The following is a 14,521-nucleotide window of genomic DNA, read 5'->3' on the forward strand; positions in this document are numbered from 1 at the left end:
CCCAAGGGATAATGACCTGTTGAGATAAAGCAGGAAATGCAAACCAAGGGCAAAAGCCACGTCTGGCCCTTGGGTGTGTTTTGTGTTGCCTATGCAGCATTTTTGGTTTTCTTTTGTTTTGAACTCTGATTTTTTGACCAGCATTCAAGAAATATCCACAAATATGCAGACTGCCGCTGTGTTTGAAAAACAGGAAGGTATGGCATGATACAGCTGGCATCGCAAAGAGTTACTGGAGTAGCCCACTGACGCCAGCTAGCAGCGCCCCCCCCCCCCCCCCCCCCCCCCCCCCCCCCCCCCCCCCCCCCCCCCCCCCCCCCCCCCCCCCCCCCCCCCCCCCCCCCCCCCCCCCCCCCCCCCCCCCCAGCCAGGATGAGGCCTGGCCTGTCTCCAGGAGCATTCCCCCATCTGCCCGCTTCACTCGCCTACCCTCCTGCTTGGCCCCATAGCATTTGCCTTTGAACCCCCAGTGAGGCTACACTGTAGATTATTGAGCACGGCTTCTGATCCTGCCGTGTGCTCTGGGCTTACACTGATGTCTTCCATCATGGACCAGGTTCCTGGGAAATTCTTGTGTATTTGATTTCCTATCTTTCCTATTTTCAATAAGGAAGTGCTTGGAACTACTTTTTATTTAAAAATACCCTCCATCATCAACTTTATGCAAAGAAAATAGGCCAGTCTTCTTTAGAGCTGCCGTTAAGTTACCTTAAGTTACCTAACGGCTCCTGTTCCCCAGAGAGGAGAAACAGCGCTGCACATGGCAGCTCGGTCCGGCCAGGCCGAAGTCGTGCGGTATCTGGTGCAAGACGGCGCTCAGGTAGAAGCTAAAGCTAAGGTATGTGCCGAGCGTGGAAGTGTTTGCTGCCGAGAGAAGAAATGATTTTAATAAAACCTTTAAACATAGGCATGCTTTCTTCTAGGATCACTCTTTTAAAGTAATGAACCACCACCAATGACAAAAGTCTCTACCCAAGGGATATTGAAAACATCCCTTCCCTGTATGTGTATCTACTCAATTATTTAACAAAATGAAATAGAACAAGAACTTTGTGTCCTTGGCACATTGCTCGTCCCTAATGGCTTAGGAAACAAACCTAGAATTGGCCCAGAGTTGTTTGCACTCTATGGAGAAGGGCTCATGCACAAAGCTTCTAAAACCAGCACAGTTTGGAAGCATAATTGAGTTCTTTTGGTTGACCTAGATGTCAGCTGTCAGAGCCACAAAAGGAAAAAGGGAGTTTGAACTTTTTCCCTGCAAGTTGTGAAACCATAAACCCTGAGACTTGGTCAGAGTTGTTCATGGAACATAGAATATAGAAGAACATCAGGGATGAGTTTGTTTGTTTGTTTTGGGCCGCACCTTGCGGCATGTGGGATCTTAGTTCCCAGACCAGGGATCGAACCCACGCTCCCTGCATTGGAAGGTGGAGTCTTAACCACTGGACAGCTGGGGAAGTCCAAGGGCTGAGTCTGCATGCGTCATTCTCTGCCTGGCATTTACCCTCCAGAAGAAACATCTGTCACTGTCTTGATGGTAGTTGGTCTGGTTATCAAAATGGCAGTTTAAAATTTGTTGTTTATTTATTGATGTTTAGCTTTTTTTTAATGATTTTTTCAGTGAATGAATAAACTATAATTTACCAATTTTTTTTTTAAATGGCAGTTTAGGTCAAGAATCGTAAATAGATATGTAAATACCTCAACCATTTAATTTTAGCCCTTCAATATACAAATGTACATTTATTTGTCATTTAATTACATACTTTGTAGTTTCTAGTTTAGGGTTAAAAGAAGAGAAAACTGAGGCATTTGCAAAGCAGTTTGAGTACAGGATATTTCTCAACTTTTACAATTTTCCCCCAGTCTATTCAGCTCTCCTGCCCATACGTAGTTTGACCATAGTTGGGTTTTTTTTTTTTTTTGTCTTTTTTTTCTTTTTTGGCTGTGTGGCATTCAGAACTTCCCCAACCAGGGATTGAACTTGTGCCCCCTGCATTGGAAGCATGCAGTCTTAACCACTGGACCACCAGGGAAGTCCCATAGTTGTTTTGTTTTTCTGTATTTTGCGGTACGCGGGCCTCTCACTGCTGTGGCCTCTCCCATTGCGGAGCACAGGCTCCGGATGCGCAGGCTCAGTGGCCATGGCTCACGGGTCCAGCCGCTCCGCGGCATGTGGGATCTTCCCGGACCAGGGCACAAACCCGCGTCCCCTGCATCGGCAGGCGGACTCTCAACCACTGCGCCACCAGGGAAGCCCCCATAGTTGGTTTTTCATCAACGTCTACCAAGGCTCTCCAAGGCTTTTAAGTGTCCTTAAAGCCTTTCCTTCCGTACTCATACTTTACCTGTTAACATATTATGTCATTATATAATTAGTGTAAACATAGTACAAGCTAGAAAAGTACTAGTATAAACACACTAGTGTGGGAACAAACACAACTAGGTCTTTGTAAACATAAAATCCACAAAGGTGGGTACAAAGGTAGTGGTAACATTCTAGTCAGCAGACTATAAACCTTAAGTATCCAGTGTATCATGGTGCCAGCTGGTAGATTTTACAGAGGACCTAGAAACAGAGCTCCGCAAACGTTTTCTGGAAAGGGCCTGATCATCAATATTTTAGGCTTCACGGGATACTGTCTTTGTCCACAAACTCTCAACTCTGTCGTTACAGAGTGAAAACAGCAATAGTACATAATTTAATACATCAGCAAACGGACATGACTGTGTTCCAATAAAACTTTATTTACAAACACAGGTGGCAGCCGGATTTGGCCCCTGGATTTTACTGTTCTGACCCCTGATCTAGAGGATGTTGGTTAATCAGTTAAGTAGATTGGTTAAGAGAGGCTGTACTCTACCATTACAAGAAACCTCACATTTTTGAGTGTTGTTACATATGAAGCATTTCGCCTAGGAAATGGTTTCACCCACAAGCTGAAATTGACCATAAGATGCATAGTTATCTCAGTAAAGAGATAGTATGTATCATTGTTAAGAGCCTGACTTTCATAGCCAGTGGCATCTCCCCTAACTTCTCACACTTCCTACTAGTTACACAGACCCTCTTGCTTTGATCTTGACCTTTGCGCAGCAGTGCCCTGTGCTCCAGCCTCTTCTCTCTACTTGCCCTACATAAAGTATTTACCGGGACTTTTTCACATCCCGGTAGAGGATTTCTCTCCAGAGGGCATCTTTGGGCAAACAAGGAAAAGATACCCCTCCAACGTGGGGATAAGGCCCTCAGGGTGCAGGACTTAGGAGTGCCTTGTGTCCTTGGGTGAACTGTCATAAGGTGCCCTCCACTCCAGGCAGATGCAGCCTGGATGACAGCTCGGCAAGCAGAGGATGGGCTGGCTGTCAGCCCCCATCGTAGCTGGGAACCTTCCTCAACCATCCTACACTGCCCTCTCCCCTCCTCCCACTTTTGACTGTGGGAAGGCAGCACCAATAAAATAATTCATTACATATGAGTACATGAGAACTGGTGGAGGTATAATATCCCTCCCAGGTATTTCCGTTTTCCCAGGATACATTCCCTTATCTCTCCCAAAAAGGAGCCATCAGAGGTTTAAAACTTGCTAAAGTATAGCAGGACGGAGTGGGGATAATTTCTAGATAGAACTGCCTTTCACAGTTCTCACGCTGATAGGTTACTCAGAGGGTGTTTAAGGTGCTTAGATCTGCCATCCTCACCTTTCTGAAACTTAAAGAAAAAGATAAATGAGGTTCTTTTTAGTATTGAATCAAAGAGTTGAATGTAGCCTCTGATACCAAGCAGTGAAGTTTCCTGTATTTTTCAGAGTGGCACCATTGTTTTCTCAGCTCATCAGCCCTGAACTTTTACTTGTCCTATAGGATGACCAAACCCCACTCCACATTTCTGCGCGACTGGGGAAAGCAGATATAGTACAACAGCTGTTACAGCAAGGAGCATCTCCAAATGCAGCCACGACTTCTGGGTACACCCCACTCCACCTTGCAGCCCGAGAGGGGCATGAGGACGTAGCCGCCTTCCTTTTGGATCATGGCGCATCTTTATCTATAACAACAAAGGTATGAAAGCCAGCCTTAGAATCCTGCTGTGTCCCCCAAAAAACATTCTCTTTACAGTTTCCTGCGTGGTAATAGGTACAAAAGGTGTACAACAGCAGCTATACTTGGATCCCAGGATTAACATGGCCAGCAAAGCCCTGGGGTGGGGCAGGGTGATTTGGTGTGTGTGTATATCTTACGTTTCTCAGTACATTATCTTCTAACGAAACCTTATTGATGTCTGGAGTCAGATATTTCTTGCAAGTTGTTTGACAGAGTTAAAGGGTGCTTTAAAAACACAGCCACAGATTTCTGTTGCCGAGGCCAGGTATACAAACCACATTATCAAAGCTCAGTTGGTTAATGCTTTTATAATACTTTCAAAGCAGGAGGTGTATTTTTCTTGGTTTGTTGATGCTGCTTTTTTTGTTGTTGTTTTCTTTTCTGATTTATAGGTTTTTGGTTTTGTTTTTAATCTCAGCTCTGATGCCTTACACTAATGACCCACCACACAGTTGCTTTTCAAGTGCAGAATGCAAAATTTAGAGCTCATTTTTCTTTGATCCTACATAAACTAGCAAGTGTGATAGCAAGATGAATTGGCCCATGGCATGTCTTAGAAAGCTAGAAATCGGTGTTACACCCTTTTTTAGATGCAGAGAAGAAGCATTAATTACAGTGATTACAAATACTTGGAAAACTATCTGAACAAATGATGACTTTCTCAAAATTCGCCCCCTGTGATTCTTTAGGCTCCTCAGTAGACACGCAAGTTCCTGGATCTCATTTAACATGTGAAACAGAGGAATGGGTGATGGGGTTTTGAGTGTCCCGGCCTTTCCACCATACGAGCTTACTCTAACTGGCTATAGTCCCATGGGGTCAAATATGTTGACGACCCTCTAATCCCTGCCTCGTGCTTGGGGCCCTAGCTGTGCATGGTGACTGACCGGTCGATACCCAGATCCTTGTTAAGAGTTGGAAGCAAGAAGAACGAGCTGCTCAACTCTCAGTATCCAACTCTCGCCTATTTATTGAGATAGAACCCTGTGTTATTGTTCAGTTCACCTGTGGTGGCTGAAGTGTGAGAACCTCTGACTCCTACCCCTAAGGACTGGGTCATACATACAGACGTGTGTATACGTGTGGCAATAAAGAAAGGGGAAGAGAAAGGCTCCAGTCTGGTGATGTGGGAGGTTATGGGAGGTCCAGACTTGTCCTAGATTTTTCCAAGCCCTCCAAATCCAAATTGGGCCTGGACCCTATAACCTATTCTTCCCACAATGTGAAATCCCCAAATGGCCCTAGAATAAGCCCCAGATCCAGCTTTCCAACTTCATCCTTGTCAGATACCTGACTAGTCCCCAGGATTAGTGTCTCGTGGCCGAGCCAACAGAACGAGAAAGATTAAATATGCTGCTCATCTGTGTTGAAAGGAGGATTCTTTAACTGTTATCTACCAGTCTTGGTCCTTAAATACAGGCTTAACTGCTCTTCACCATTAGAATAATGCCTCAGTTCTAGAAGAGTGATACCTTTGTATCGTTCCTATTATTCATTATTTTTATGTTTATCGTTTCAGAAAGGATTTACTCCCCTTCATGTGGCAGCAAAGTACGGGAAGCTTGAAGTAGCCAGTCTCCTGCTACAGAAAAGTGCATCTCCAGATGCCGCTGGGAAGGTATGGGATCATCGGCCAACTTGTAACAGGCCACTCCCATGATAACAAAAAACAAGCTCTTGCTAACATTCACCAACAGCCACCTAAATTATAACTAATCCATATTTAAGTCTCATAGGATGAAGATGACTGCAGAAATAGGAGGTGAAAGCTGGGGTCCAAGTGTTGTGGAAACTGGAATGTAAACTACAGTGTGTGTTGTATCCAATCTAATCCCATCTCCTAAATCTAGGCCTCTGACATTAAGGCGCTTTGACACTGGTTGTTGTTTCTGCACGTGTTTTCAGAGCGGGCTAACCCCACTGCATGTAGCTGCACATTACGATAATCAGAAAGTGGCCCTTCTGCTTCTGGACCAAGGAGCCTCACCCCACGCGGCTGCAAAGGTACCTGTAATGTGACAGCATGAGGAGACTGACGGGCAGTCTCTATATGTATGTTTACTTTGGCTTCGTCTGTATCACCCTCCTAGTTTAGGCATCCCTTAAAGATCATGGCAATATAAGTGCCTTAGGAAATCTGTGCCTTCGGCTATAGTCAACTCCTGTGGTAGATGCTCAATAAATATTTACTCGTCCATTGATATTCCTTGAAAATCCAGGACGTCCTGGAGTCTGAGGAAAATCCAGGAAAAAAAGTTGAAGTCCTCTTTAGCCAGACTAAAAACGTAAGAACAGCCAGAGGGAGTAAGAAAGTTCTCATTTGTCAAAGTTATAAAATATGTGTTACATTTTCCTGGCCATAAAACATTGCCTTCAAGTGGTTTATGTGTGCTTAATAAAATAAGTTGAGAGGTTTTGCTCATGTGTTGTTATTATTGCTAAGGAGAATCTTTATTCTTTTTTTAAAATTTATTTTACTGAAGTATAGTTGATTTACAATGTTGTGTTAATTTCTGCTGTACAGCAAAGTGAATCAGTTATACAGATATATACATTCCTTTTCACATTCTTTTCTATTATGGTTCATCACAGCATACAGACTATAGTTCCCTGTGCTATACAGTAGGAGAATCGTTATTCTTCTTTCTTCTTATTGTTAGGTCTTTTTTGTTTTGTTTTGTTTTGTTGCGGTACGCGGGCCTCTCACTGCTGTGGCCTCTCCCATTGCGGAGCACAAGCTCCGGACGGGCAGGCTTAGCGGACATGGCTCACGGGCCCAGCCCGGACCAGGGCACGAACCCGCGTCCCCTGCATCGGCAGGCGGACTGTCAACCACTGTGCCACCAGGGAAGCCCCGTTAGGTCATTTTTGGCCAGTAGATAACAGATTTCTCAGAAAAGAGGTACTTAGAGTGAATGGCTTTCTTATGACTCTGGTGTTCTGACTTGAGAAGCAAATCATAAGGAGTTTATTTAAAGATAGGTTAGCATAGTGCTGTTGGTTTAATGAGTTCGCTATTGTTGAGCAGGTAGTTATGATCAGAGAACACTGGAATGATACAGAGCACAATTTAAATGCTATCCCATTCTTTTCCTAAATACTGTTGGTTGAAGGAACTTTTAGCATCCCTCCGGCTTTTTATATTTGTTTAGCTCTTCCATTTGGGGGCAGCTATAGTGTTCTCCTTTAAACTTAGTGTTTAGTTTAGATCAGATCTCTTGTACACAAAGAATTTGGGCTATTCTAAATTACTTTGGATACTTTCAGAGATAAAGTTTTCAGGTACTTTCTCTATTTAGAGAGTATGTGATCTTTGAAAGTTATTTCTCTTCAGAACCTTTTTTCCTGTATTTCTCAGTCATCTCCTGCCCCATCGTCTTCAGAATTGTACCCAGTGAAATCTACAATTCAAAATCAAGCCCCCAAACTTGCTTTTCATCTAAGAGCAGCTTTTCCCCATAACTTCTAGCCCTGACATTCTTTCCATCATAAAGCCATCCCTTGACTTTTGAAAAAACTTTATTTTAAAAAAAAAATGAACAGCAGCATTATTCACAACAGCCAAAGTGTAGAAGCAACCCACGTGTCCATGGAAGCATGAATGGATAAACCAAATGTAGTCTATACACGCAATGGAATATTATTCAGTCTTAAAAAGGAAGGGAATTCTGACACGTGCTGCGACGTGAATGAACCTCAGAGATACTACGCTGAATGAAATAAGCCAGGCATATCAAAGGACAAACACTGTGTGATTTCATGTGGAGACACAATGTAGAATGCTGGTTGCCAGGGGCCGAGGGAAGGGAAGAATGGGGAGTTAGCGTTGAATGGGTAGAGTTTCAGTTTAGAGATGGATGGTGGCAATGAACAGAGAACATTGTGAATGTACTTCATGCCATTGACTGTACACTTAAATGGTAGGTTTTATGTAATGTATATTTGACCACAAGTTTTAAAATGAGAAAAATTTACAATGAAATTTAATAGTTGTCCACTTCATTTATTTTCCTGTCCCTTTAAGCCTGGGCCACTTTTCTTCTGTTATAAATACCCTCAGGCTCATGGCAGGCAACCAGTAAATAATTAATAAGTGAACTATTCATTCCTCACATGAGAGTAATAATTTTGTCATAACTAGTGCCAAGTAGTTGAGAATTGACAAAAGTCATAAATAAGTGAAACAAAATGAGTCCAATCCACCTTTTCATCCTCTGAAAAAGGCCAATAGTTGATATATTTGTAGTTGATTTTCAGCTTCGTATTTGTCCAACAAGACTTCACGGTTCCCTATCTGCAAAACATCTTTGACAAAGAGTCGAAAAGCAGTTCTTTAACAGCCCTTTAGCCTTCAGCATATCTTTTACAGTCAATTGAACACAGGCTTTTCTAAGAGGACATTCATTCTCATTCCCATAGTGCAGTTGCCTCCGTAAGAGTCTCTGTATGCCATGTCTGACACATGTCCAACCATCCCCACTTTCTGAGGCTGTGGTCCTTGGTCAGGAGCTTTTTCTAGTCTTTGATCCTGAGCAAAGCCAGTTCTATCAGTTAGGGTTTGGTTCACCTGGTAGAAAAAAGACGTAGCTACGGTGGATTAAACTGATGAGGTTCTGTTTGTTCTCTTGTCATAACCAGTCTGGAGGTAGGCAGGTGTTGTTGCTGGTTCAGTGTTTCCAGAGTGTAAAGAAAATTTCCTGTGATTTTTTTTGGGGTCTTTCTTCCAGCTCTTGTTGCTCAGGCTGCCAGGTAGTAAAGAAAGTCAGACACAGGTAGCCCACAGGGGCAGCTCTTACTGTCCAGGCAGGCCCCCTTGGAGGGCCTGTCACATATAGGTAGGATGGGTTTTCATAGGGACTAAACTTTTTTAAACAAAATTAAATTTGTTTTGTCATTTTTTTCTGATTTCTTTAAACTGAATAGGACATCGCAAAAGAGGAACAGTGGGTTGGAAGAAGGTAGAAGAGTAATATTTGAAAAGCAGACTGATAAATGTGCCCTCATAACGTGGTATTAAGTACCCTAATCACCAGTAGGATGGATTGAGAAAACACAACATTAAAAAAATAAAGAAAGAAGAAGAAGAAAGAAAGTCAGACAGCAGGGCATTGCCAGAAGCTCCACCCAGCCATTTCTCCTTACATCTCGTTGGCCACTTCTTTCTGCAAGGGAAGCTGGGAAATGTAGTTTTCAGCGGGGCACAACACCAAAGGTTCTTTTAGTAAGGAAGGAAGGAGAATGGATATAGGGTAGGCAAATAACCTTCTTTCCTCTAGGGAGGCTACAGCATTTCTGAATTCAGGTAGTGGTGAGAAAGGAGGGCCAAAAACTCAACAGAGCTAAGCAGGCATATGGATATGACAGACAGCCGTGCTTTCCATGCTACCTCTTCCTTATTCACATCCTTTCTTCTTGGAGTACATGATGCTTTCTTGTTGCCCTTTCTTCCCTTTTGTAGAATTGGGGGCATATTTTCTTACCCACATGTGCCCTAGAAACACGATGTGACTTTAGCTAATGGAAGAGGAAGGAGGGTGCTGAAAAACTAGATGGGCTTCCCTAATCCATTTTAGCCAGATCTATTTCCTGAGACAGGACACTGTGCTGGAAAGAGGATTGGCTTGAGTTCAGGAATAACCTGGGCACAGGTTGTGGAAGGGTTAGTGAGCCTTAACTTACTATTTGTCAGATTTCTCTTTCATAAGCTGTACAGTATATCTGTTGGCATGGATCAGTAGAGATTATAAAGGTTTGGGGGAAAAATATAAAGTACAGTGTAAATATATTACTTTTAATCATTTAAAATTACATCTGCTCTTGTTTTTAATCTTGAAATGCAAAAGGACACATGGCATGCACTTTGTCCTCTACATCAAGAGGAAAAGAGTATTGATTGAGATTATTCTCTAGTTTAGTCTCTCACTACTTTATGTCTCTTCTGATAAATGTATCTGTCTCCTTTTGTATGGCAAGTAAGAATCCTTTAACTTTCTAGAAATTAGAAAGAAGTTAGGAAATTTAGAAAATTTTATCATAGGTCTCAAGATAAACTACTTGTTTCTTATTCGAAATATTTCTTAAGCCTTTCTGAGATGAGGTAGCCATTCTAAAATAATACCCTAAATTGTTTTTCCCTTGCTTTATACTTTCCTTTGTATCTCAGGTAAGGAGCTCAGAATAAACCCCTCAGTAATAATGAGTAACTTGTCTGGAATTGGCATGCATTACACAGATGTCAGAGCTTCTCTGTTTTCTAAGAGTCAATGATTTCTTGGTGGAATTAAAAGTAATCAAGAGGATTGTCACATCTCAGAGGATACTGACTTACCTTTAGAGGTTGAGAAGTTGCTGACTGATAAGATGCATGGTTAGAAGCTGCTCTGACTTTATCTTGCCTTTACCACTCTAATTAGTTCGTGTTAAGAGTCTTGACTAATCAGGTTTCCTAGCACTGCTTTTTGAATTTTCCCTTTTATTCAGGGGTGGGGATGGTAGTAAAACAGATCACCCCCTCCTGTCACTCGCTGTAGAGTTGGGCTCAATCCCGAGATCTACATTAGGCTCTGAAGACGATCTCTTTAGGGTGTGTGTGAGCAGAGGGCCAAATGCTTCTGAGGTCAGCTGGGGTTTCCAGATGGCAATAGGTCAAAACTAAAAATAAGAGCATAAAATCTTCTACCCTGGCCCATCCTGTTCGGCAGAGGCTAGTTTCAGAAGAGTCTAGAAGTGGCATTTCCACTTTCTTCAGTTGATATCCAGCAACCTTAAATCTTCTAGAATCATATATAGAAAGAATGTTTGTCAAGGGAGCAATGCTGTCACAGTAGAACATACCACTGACATAAACATGAGGATTAATTACAGCAGGCTGGTCGACCAGTAGCCCCCCACTGCCCTCTGAGTTATTTCTGACCCATCCTTATGGCTTGGAAAGATTGTGACTGATCTGTTGTCCAGATTTGGATCATATTCCCAAATCTAAATCCTATTTGTATTTTATAAATTCTAAGTATTCTTTTTTCTTTCTATTTTCTTTCTCTAAATCCTCTTGTCTATACCAAAAAAAAAAAATTCTAGTTTTTCATTGGCATTTTTTATGTAATTAGATTCAGGCCCATGTCAAAATGTAATCTTGCATTCCTCTTAAATGACTGTGAGTCAGGACAGGGTTTCCTAAGGCAGGGGACCTTTTTTCTTAGGACAGGGGACTCTGAGGGCTCCTGAAGCAGCTTATTAACAATTTGTCAAAGGAATTTTGGTTCCTTCCACCTCTGAGTATCAAAAGTCAACCAAGAGAAGGATCCCAGAATGTTCTGAAAGCTCTAGTAAGCTTGACTCAAATCTAAGGATTTGCCAGTCATTGCCAGGCTCTGGAGATACAAAGACAAATGTGGCACAATACTTGCCCTTAACAAATCTGCATTTTAGTAGGAGGAGACAGATATATGAAGAAGAGTGCCACTAAACATCTCCGGGATTTTGACTGGAGTCAGCCAAGTGAGGGGCAGGTATAAGAGTGGAAGGGGAGGGGCTTCCCTGGTGGCACAGTGGTTGAGAGTCCACCTGCCGATGCAGGGGACACGGGTTCGTGCCCCGGTCCGGGAAGATCCCACATGCCGCGGAGCGGCTGGGCCCGTGAGCCGTGGCCGCTGAGCCTGCGCGTCCGGAGCCTGTGCTCCGCAACGGGAGAGGCCACAACAGTGAGAGGCCCGCGTACCGCAGAAAAAAAAAGAGTGGAAGGGGAGGTGAAACACTTCATGGGGGTGTGACCCTTGAGGTGAACTTTCAAATGAAAGATGCAGGTCCCAAGGGCATGTTGGAGAAAAGCATTCTTGGTAGAGTAAGGCAAGACAGAAACATGAGCCATATGTTGTTTGGGGACCAGTCTAGCTGAAGCGTGACTGAAGTTTCATAAAAGAGGCAATCAGAATGGCAAATGGGAGTAGATTACAGTATCTTGACTACCATGAAAATTAAAAATTTCCACTTGTAAGCAATAGGCTAGTAAAGAGATTTTAAAGGTTGAATAATGGCTCTGAACCTGCCCCGGTGGTACCATTTGTTTGTTTCCTAGTTAGGTTTCCTCTCATTCCGGATATATGAGGCAAGTAATTATTGAGCACCTACTAACACAACTACCTGTGCTAGGGGGTGCTACCATCCATTTGTAAAACCACTGGTACTCTTGACTCTTTTGCATTAAACTCTCTATAGTACGTTTTCCCTATTTAGGAATGTGGGAGATATGAGGGCACTATGTTGCTAGCACTTCTTGATTTCTCAGTGTTTGCTGACTTGCTAATGATTTTTTTAAACCAGCAAAGAAAATCACTAGAAAGGGAAGCATACTATTTGCAAACGCACTGCACACATTTTTATCTTGTGACTGGGCATGTGACCGAGTGATTTCTCTCGACAGAATGGTTATACAGCACTGCACATTGCTGCCAAAAAGAACCAGATGGACATAGCGACAACTCTGCTGGAATACGGTGCTGATGCAAACGCAGTTACCCGGCAAGGAATTGCTTCTGTCCATCTTGCAGCTCAGGAAGGACATGTGGACATGGTGTCACTGCTCCTCAGCAGGAATGCTAACGTGAACCTGAGCAATAAGGTAACCTTTTTTCTTTTTTCCTCTGCAAAGCATCCAGCGCAGCAAAACCTCACCTTCAAAAGATCGCTAAGAAGTCATGAAAAATTCAGGTCGAATAGAAAGTGCAAAGTGTAGTATGCACAAAAGTGTGTACCAACATGTTATTTATCGTAGGAAGAACTTGAAAAAAATCTGTTTAAACAATAAGAGAATGTTAAGTCAATAACTGCAAAGTCATACTGGTGAGTGACAGAGCCATAAAAATGAGGTCCACAGAATTGTTCTAGTAACGTGATGTTTTGTTATAATGTAAAGTCAAAGGGCAACCAGAACATAGTAAATAAGAAGTTGTAGGTTGTAAATAAAAAGTTGTAAGTTGATCTATGCCACAGACATTTGGGGGGTACCTACTGCCTGTCCCAGTTTTAAGTCCTAGGTTACAAAAAGAAACTGGAAACAGGTCTGCCTTCAGAGAGTTCATTTTAATAACAGAAATTTAGAGTAGCTGTCTTACTCCATAGATCAAAAGCTTAGTCTCTGTAGGTAAATTGGCAGTGCCAGGGAACTTTTAAGTCTCTGTTCCCAGAAGTCTTCAGACTCCCCTGACCTCACGTTCGACATCCCCATGGTTAGTGAAGAGCTCTGTGAAAGTCCAGCCCACAGTTACCCAGAGACATGTTAAGGAGGTCTCTGCCTCCACTGTGTATAGCAGAGAATTTGGGTTTGCTGACCCGCTTATTAATACCTGAGTCTGAGATCTGCCCAAAATACAAGACAGATATTCCTTAGTCTTCAGATTTAAAAAAACCTGCAAGAGTGTCCCCAAATTCCCGATAATCCAAACTCCCTGTTATTTAGCTTCTCCTCTACAGGATGGTGATGGCACAGCTATGACATTTCTCAGCCACAGCTCAGATACTGGAGTAGAGTTTCAAGATAGCAGTAGTTTTATGGCAATGAATAATAAGTAGTTTAAATATTTTAATATATGTGGCCTGTGTTTTGTGATCACAGAGGCTTTGAATTTCCTGGGTATGAATCCGAAATCTGACTCCTACTTGACGTGTAACTTGATTGGACAAGTTATGTGACATCTCTGAGCCTCAGTTTCATTCTCTAATAAACAAAGACAACACTCTTTACTTCCCAGAAATGTCAGGAAGATGACTAACATTCAGCACCTTCTTCTAAGTGGAAAAAGAATAGTTGTCCTAATTTTAGACTTTTCACAGTTTGGGGAAAAGGTTACTCTGCACTAATCTGAATTCCCAAGGTGGTAATTTAACAAATTCTATGAACCAAAAGACATACGTAAGAGAATAGGAAAACCTTTTATCAGTTTTAGTATCTTGAAAATCCTTTGTGATCACTGCAAACCAAACACAATTTTCTTTTATTTTTTCTCGTGTACTGATTTGCTTTTGTCATATCTTTCTTTTTAAACATTCCTTTGGAATGTATGCCTCGGCATTAACGGGAATCACGAAGCAATTTCAAGTAGTCATTATAATCAGGATTTGTTTGAGCTGTTGAATTTCTAAGGTTCATATACTAATATATAGACCAGCCTTATAATAGTTTGCTGCAAAATTCAACCTGTCTTAATGAGATGGAGGACGTGGCCTTCTCAAATGATGTCACATTCTGGCATCCATCAGTGTATTTATTCTTAGGAGCCCAGAATATTATATCTCATTAATTCTCCCAGAGACAATACAAACCTGAACAATTGGTTAACAGGTGAACATTTTCTATAGGTCTGACACCAAAGTACTGTGTCATAAACATTTATTTCCTTTAAATTCCTTTAGCTAACCCATGGTA

At 42.3% G+C, this 14,521-nt stretch overlaps 1 protein-coding gene across 3 annotated transcripts in view; it reads left to right on the top strand.

Annotated features, from left to right (window-relative positions):
* The window catches only part of ANK3 (ankyrin 3), a 221,425-nt gene that overhangs the window by 70,550 nt on the left and 136,354 nt on the right, over positions 1-14,521 (top strand). For 2 of the 3 annotated variants that reach the window (XM_024765198.1, XM_024765201.1), the window contains exons 12-16: positions 740-838; positions 3,862-4,059; positions 5,621-5,719; positions 6,007-6,105; positions 12,521-12,718. In XM_024765198.1, coding sequence (XP_024620966.1) covers positions 740-838; positions 3,862-4,059; positions 5,621-5,719; positions 6,007-6,105; positions 12,521-12,718 — 693 coding nt within the window. The remainder of the gene's footprint in view (positions 1-739; positions 839-3,861; positions 4,060-5,620; positions 5,720-6,006; positions 6,106-12,520; positions 12,719-14,521) is intronic. The other variant, XM_024765200.1, reaches the window with a different exon arrangement.

Source organism: Neophocaena asiaeorientalis, unplaced genomic scaffold (genome assembly GCF_003031525.2).
Source record: "Neophocaena asiaeorientalis asiaeorientalis breed wild unplaced genomic scaffold, Neophocaena_asiaeorientalis_V1.1 scaffold183, whole genome shotgun sequence".
NCBI classification, from domain to species: domain Eukaryota; kingdom Metazoa; phylum Chordata; class Mammalia; order Artiodactyla; family Phocoenidae; genus Neophocaena; species Neophocaena asiaeorientalis.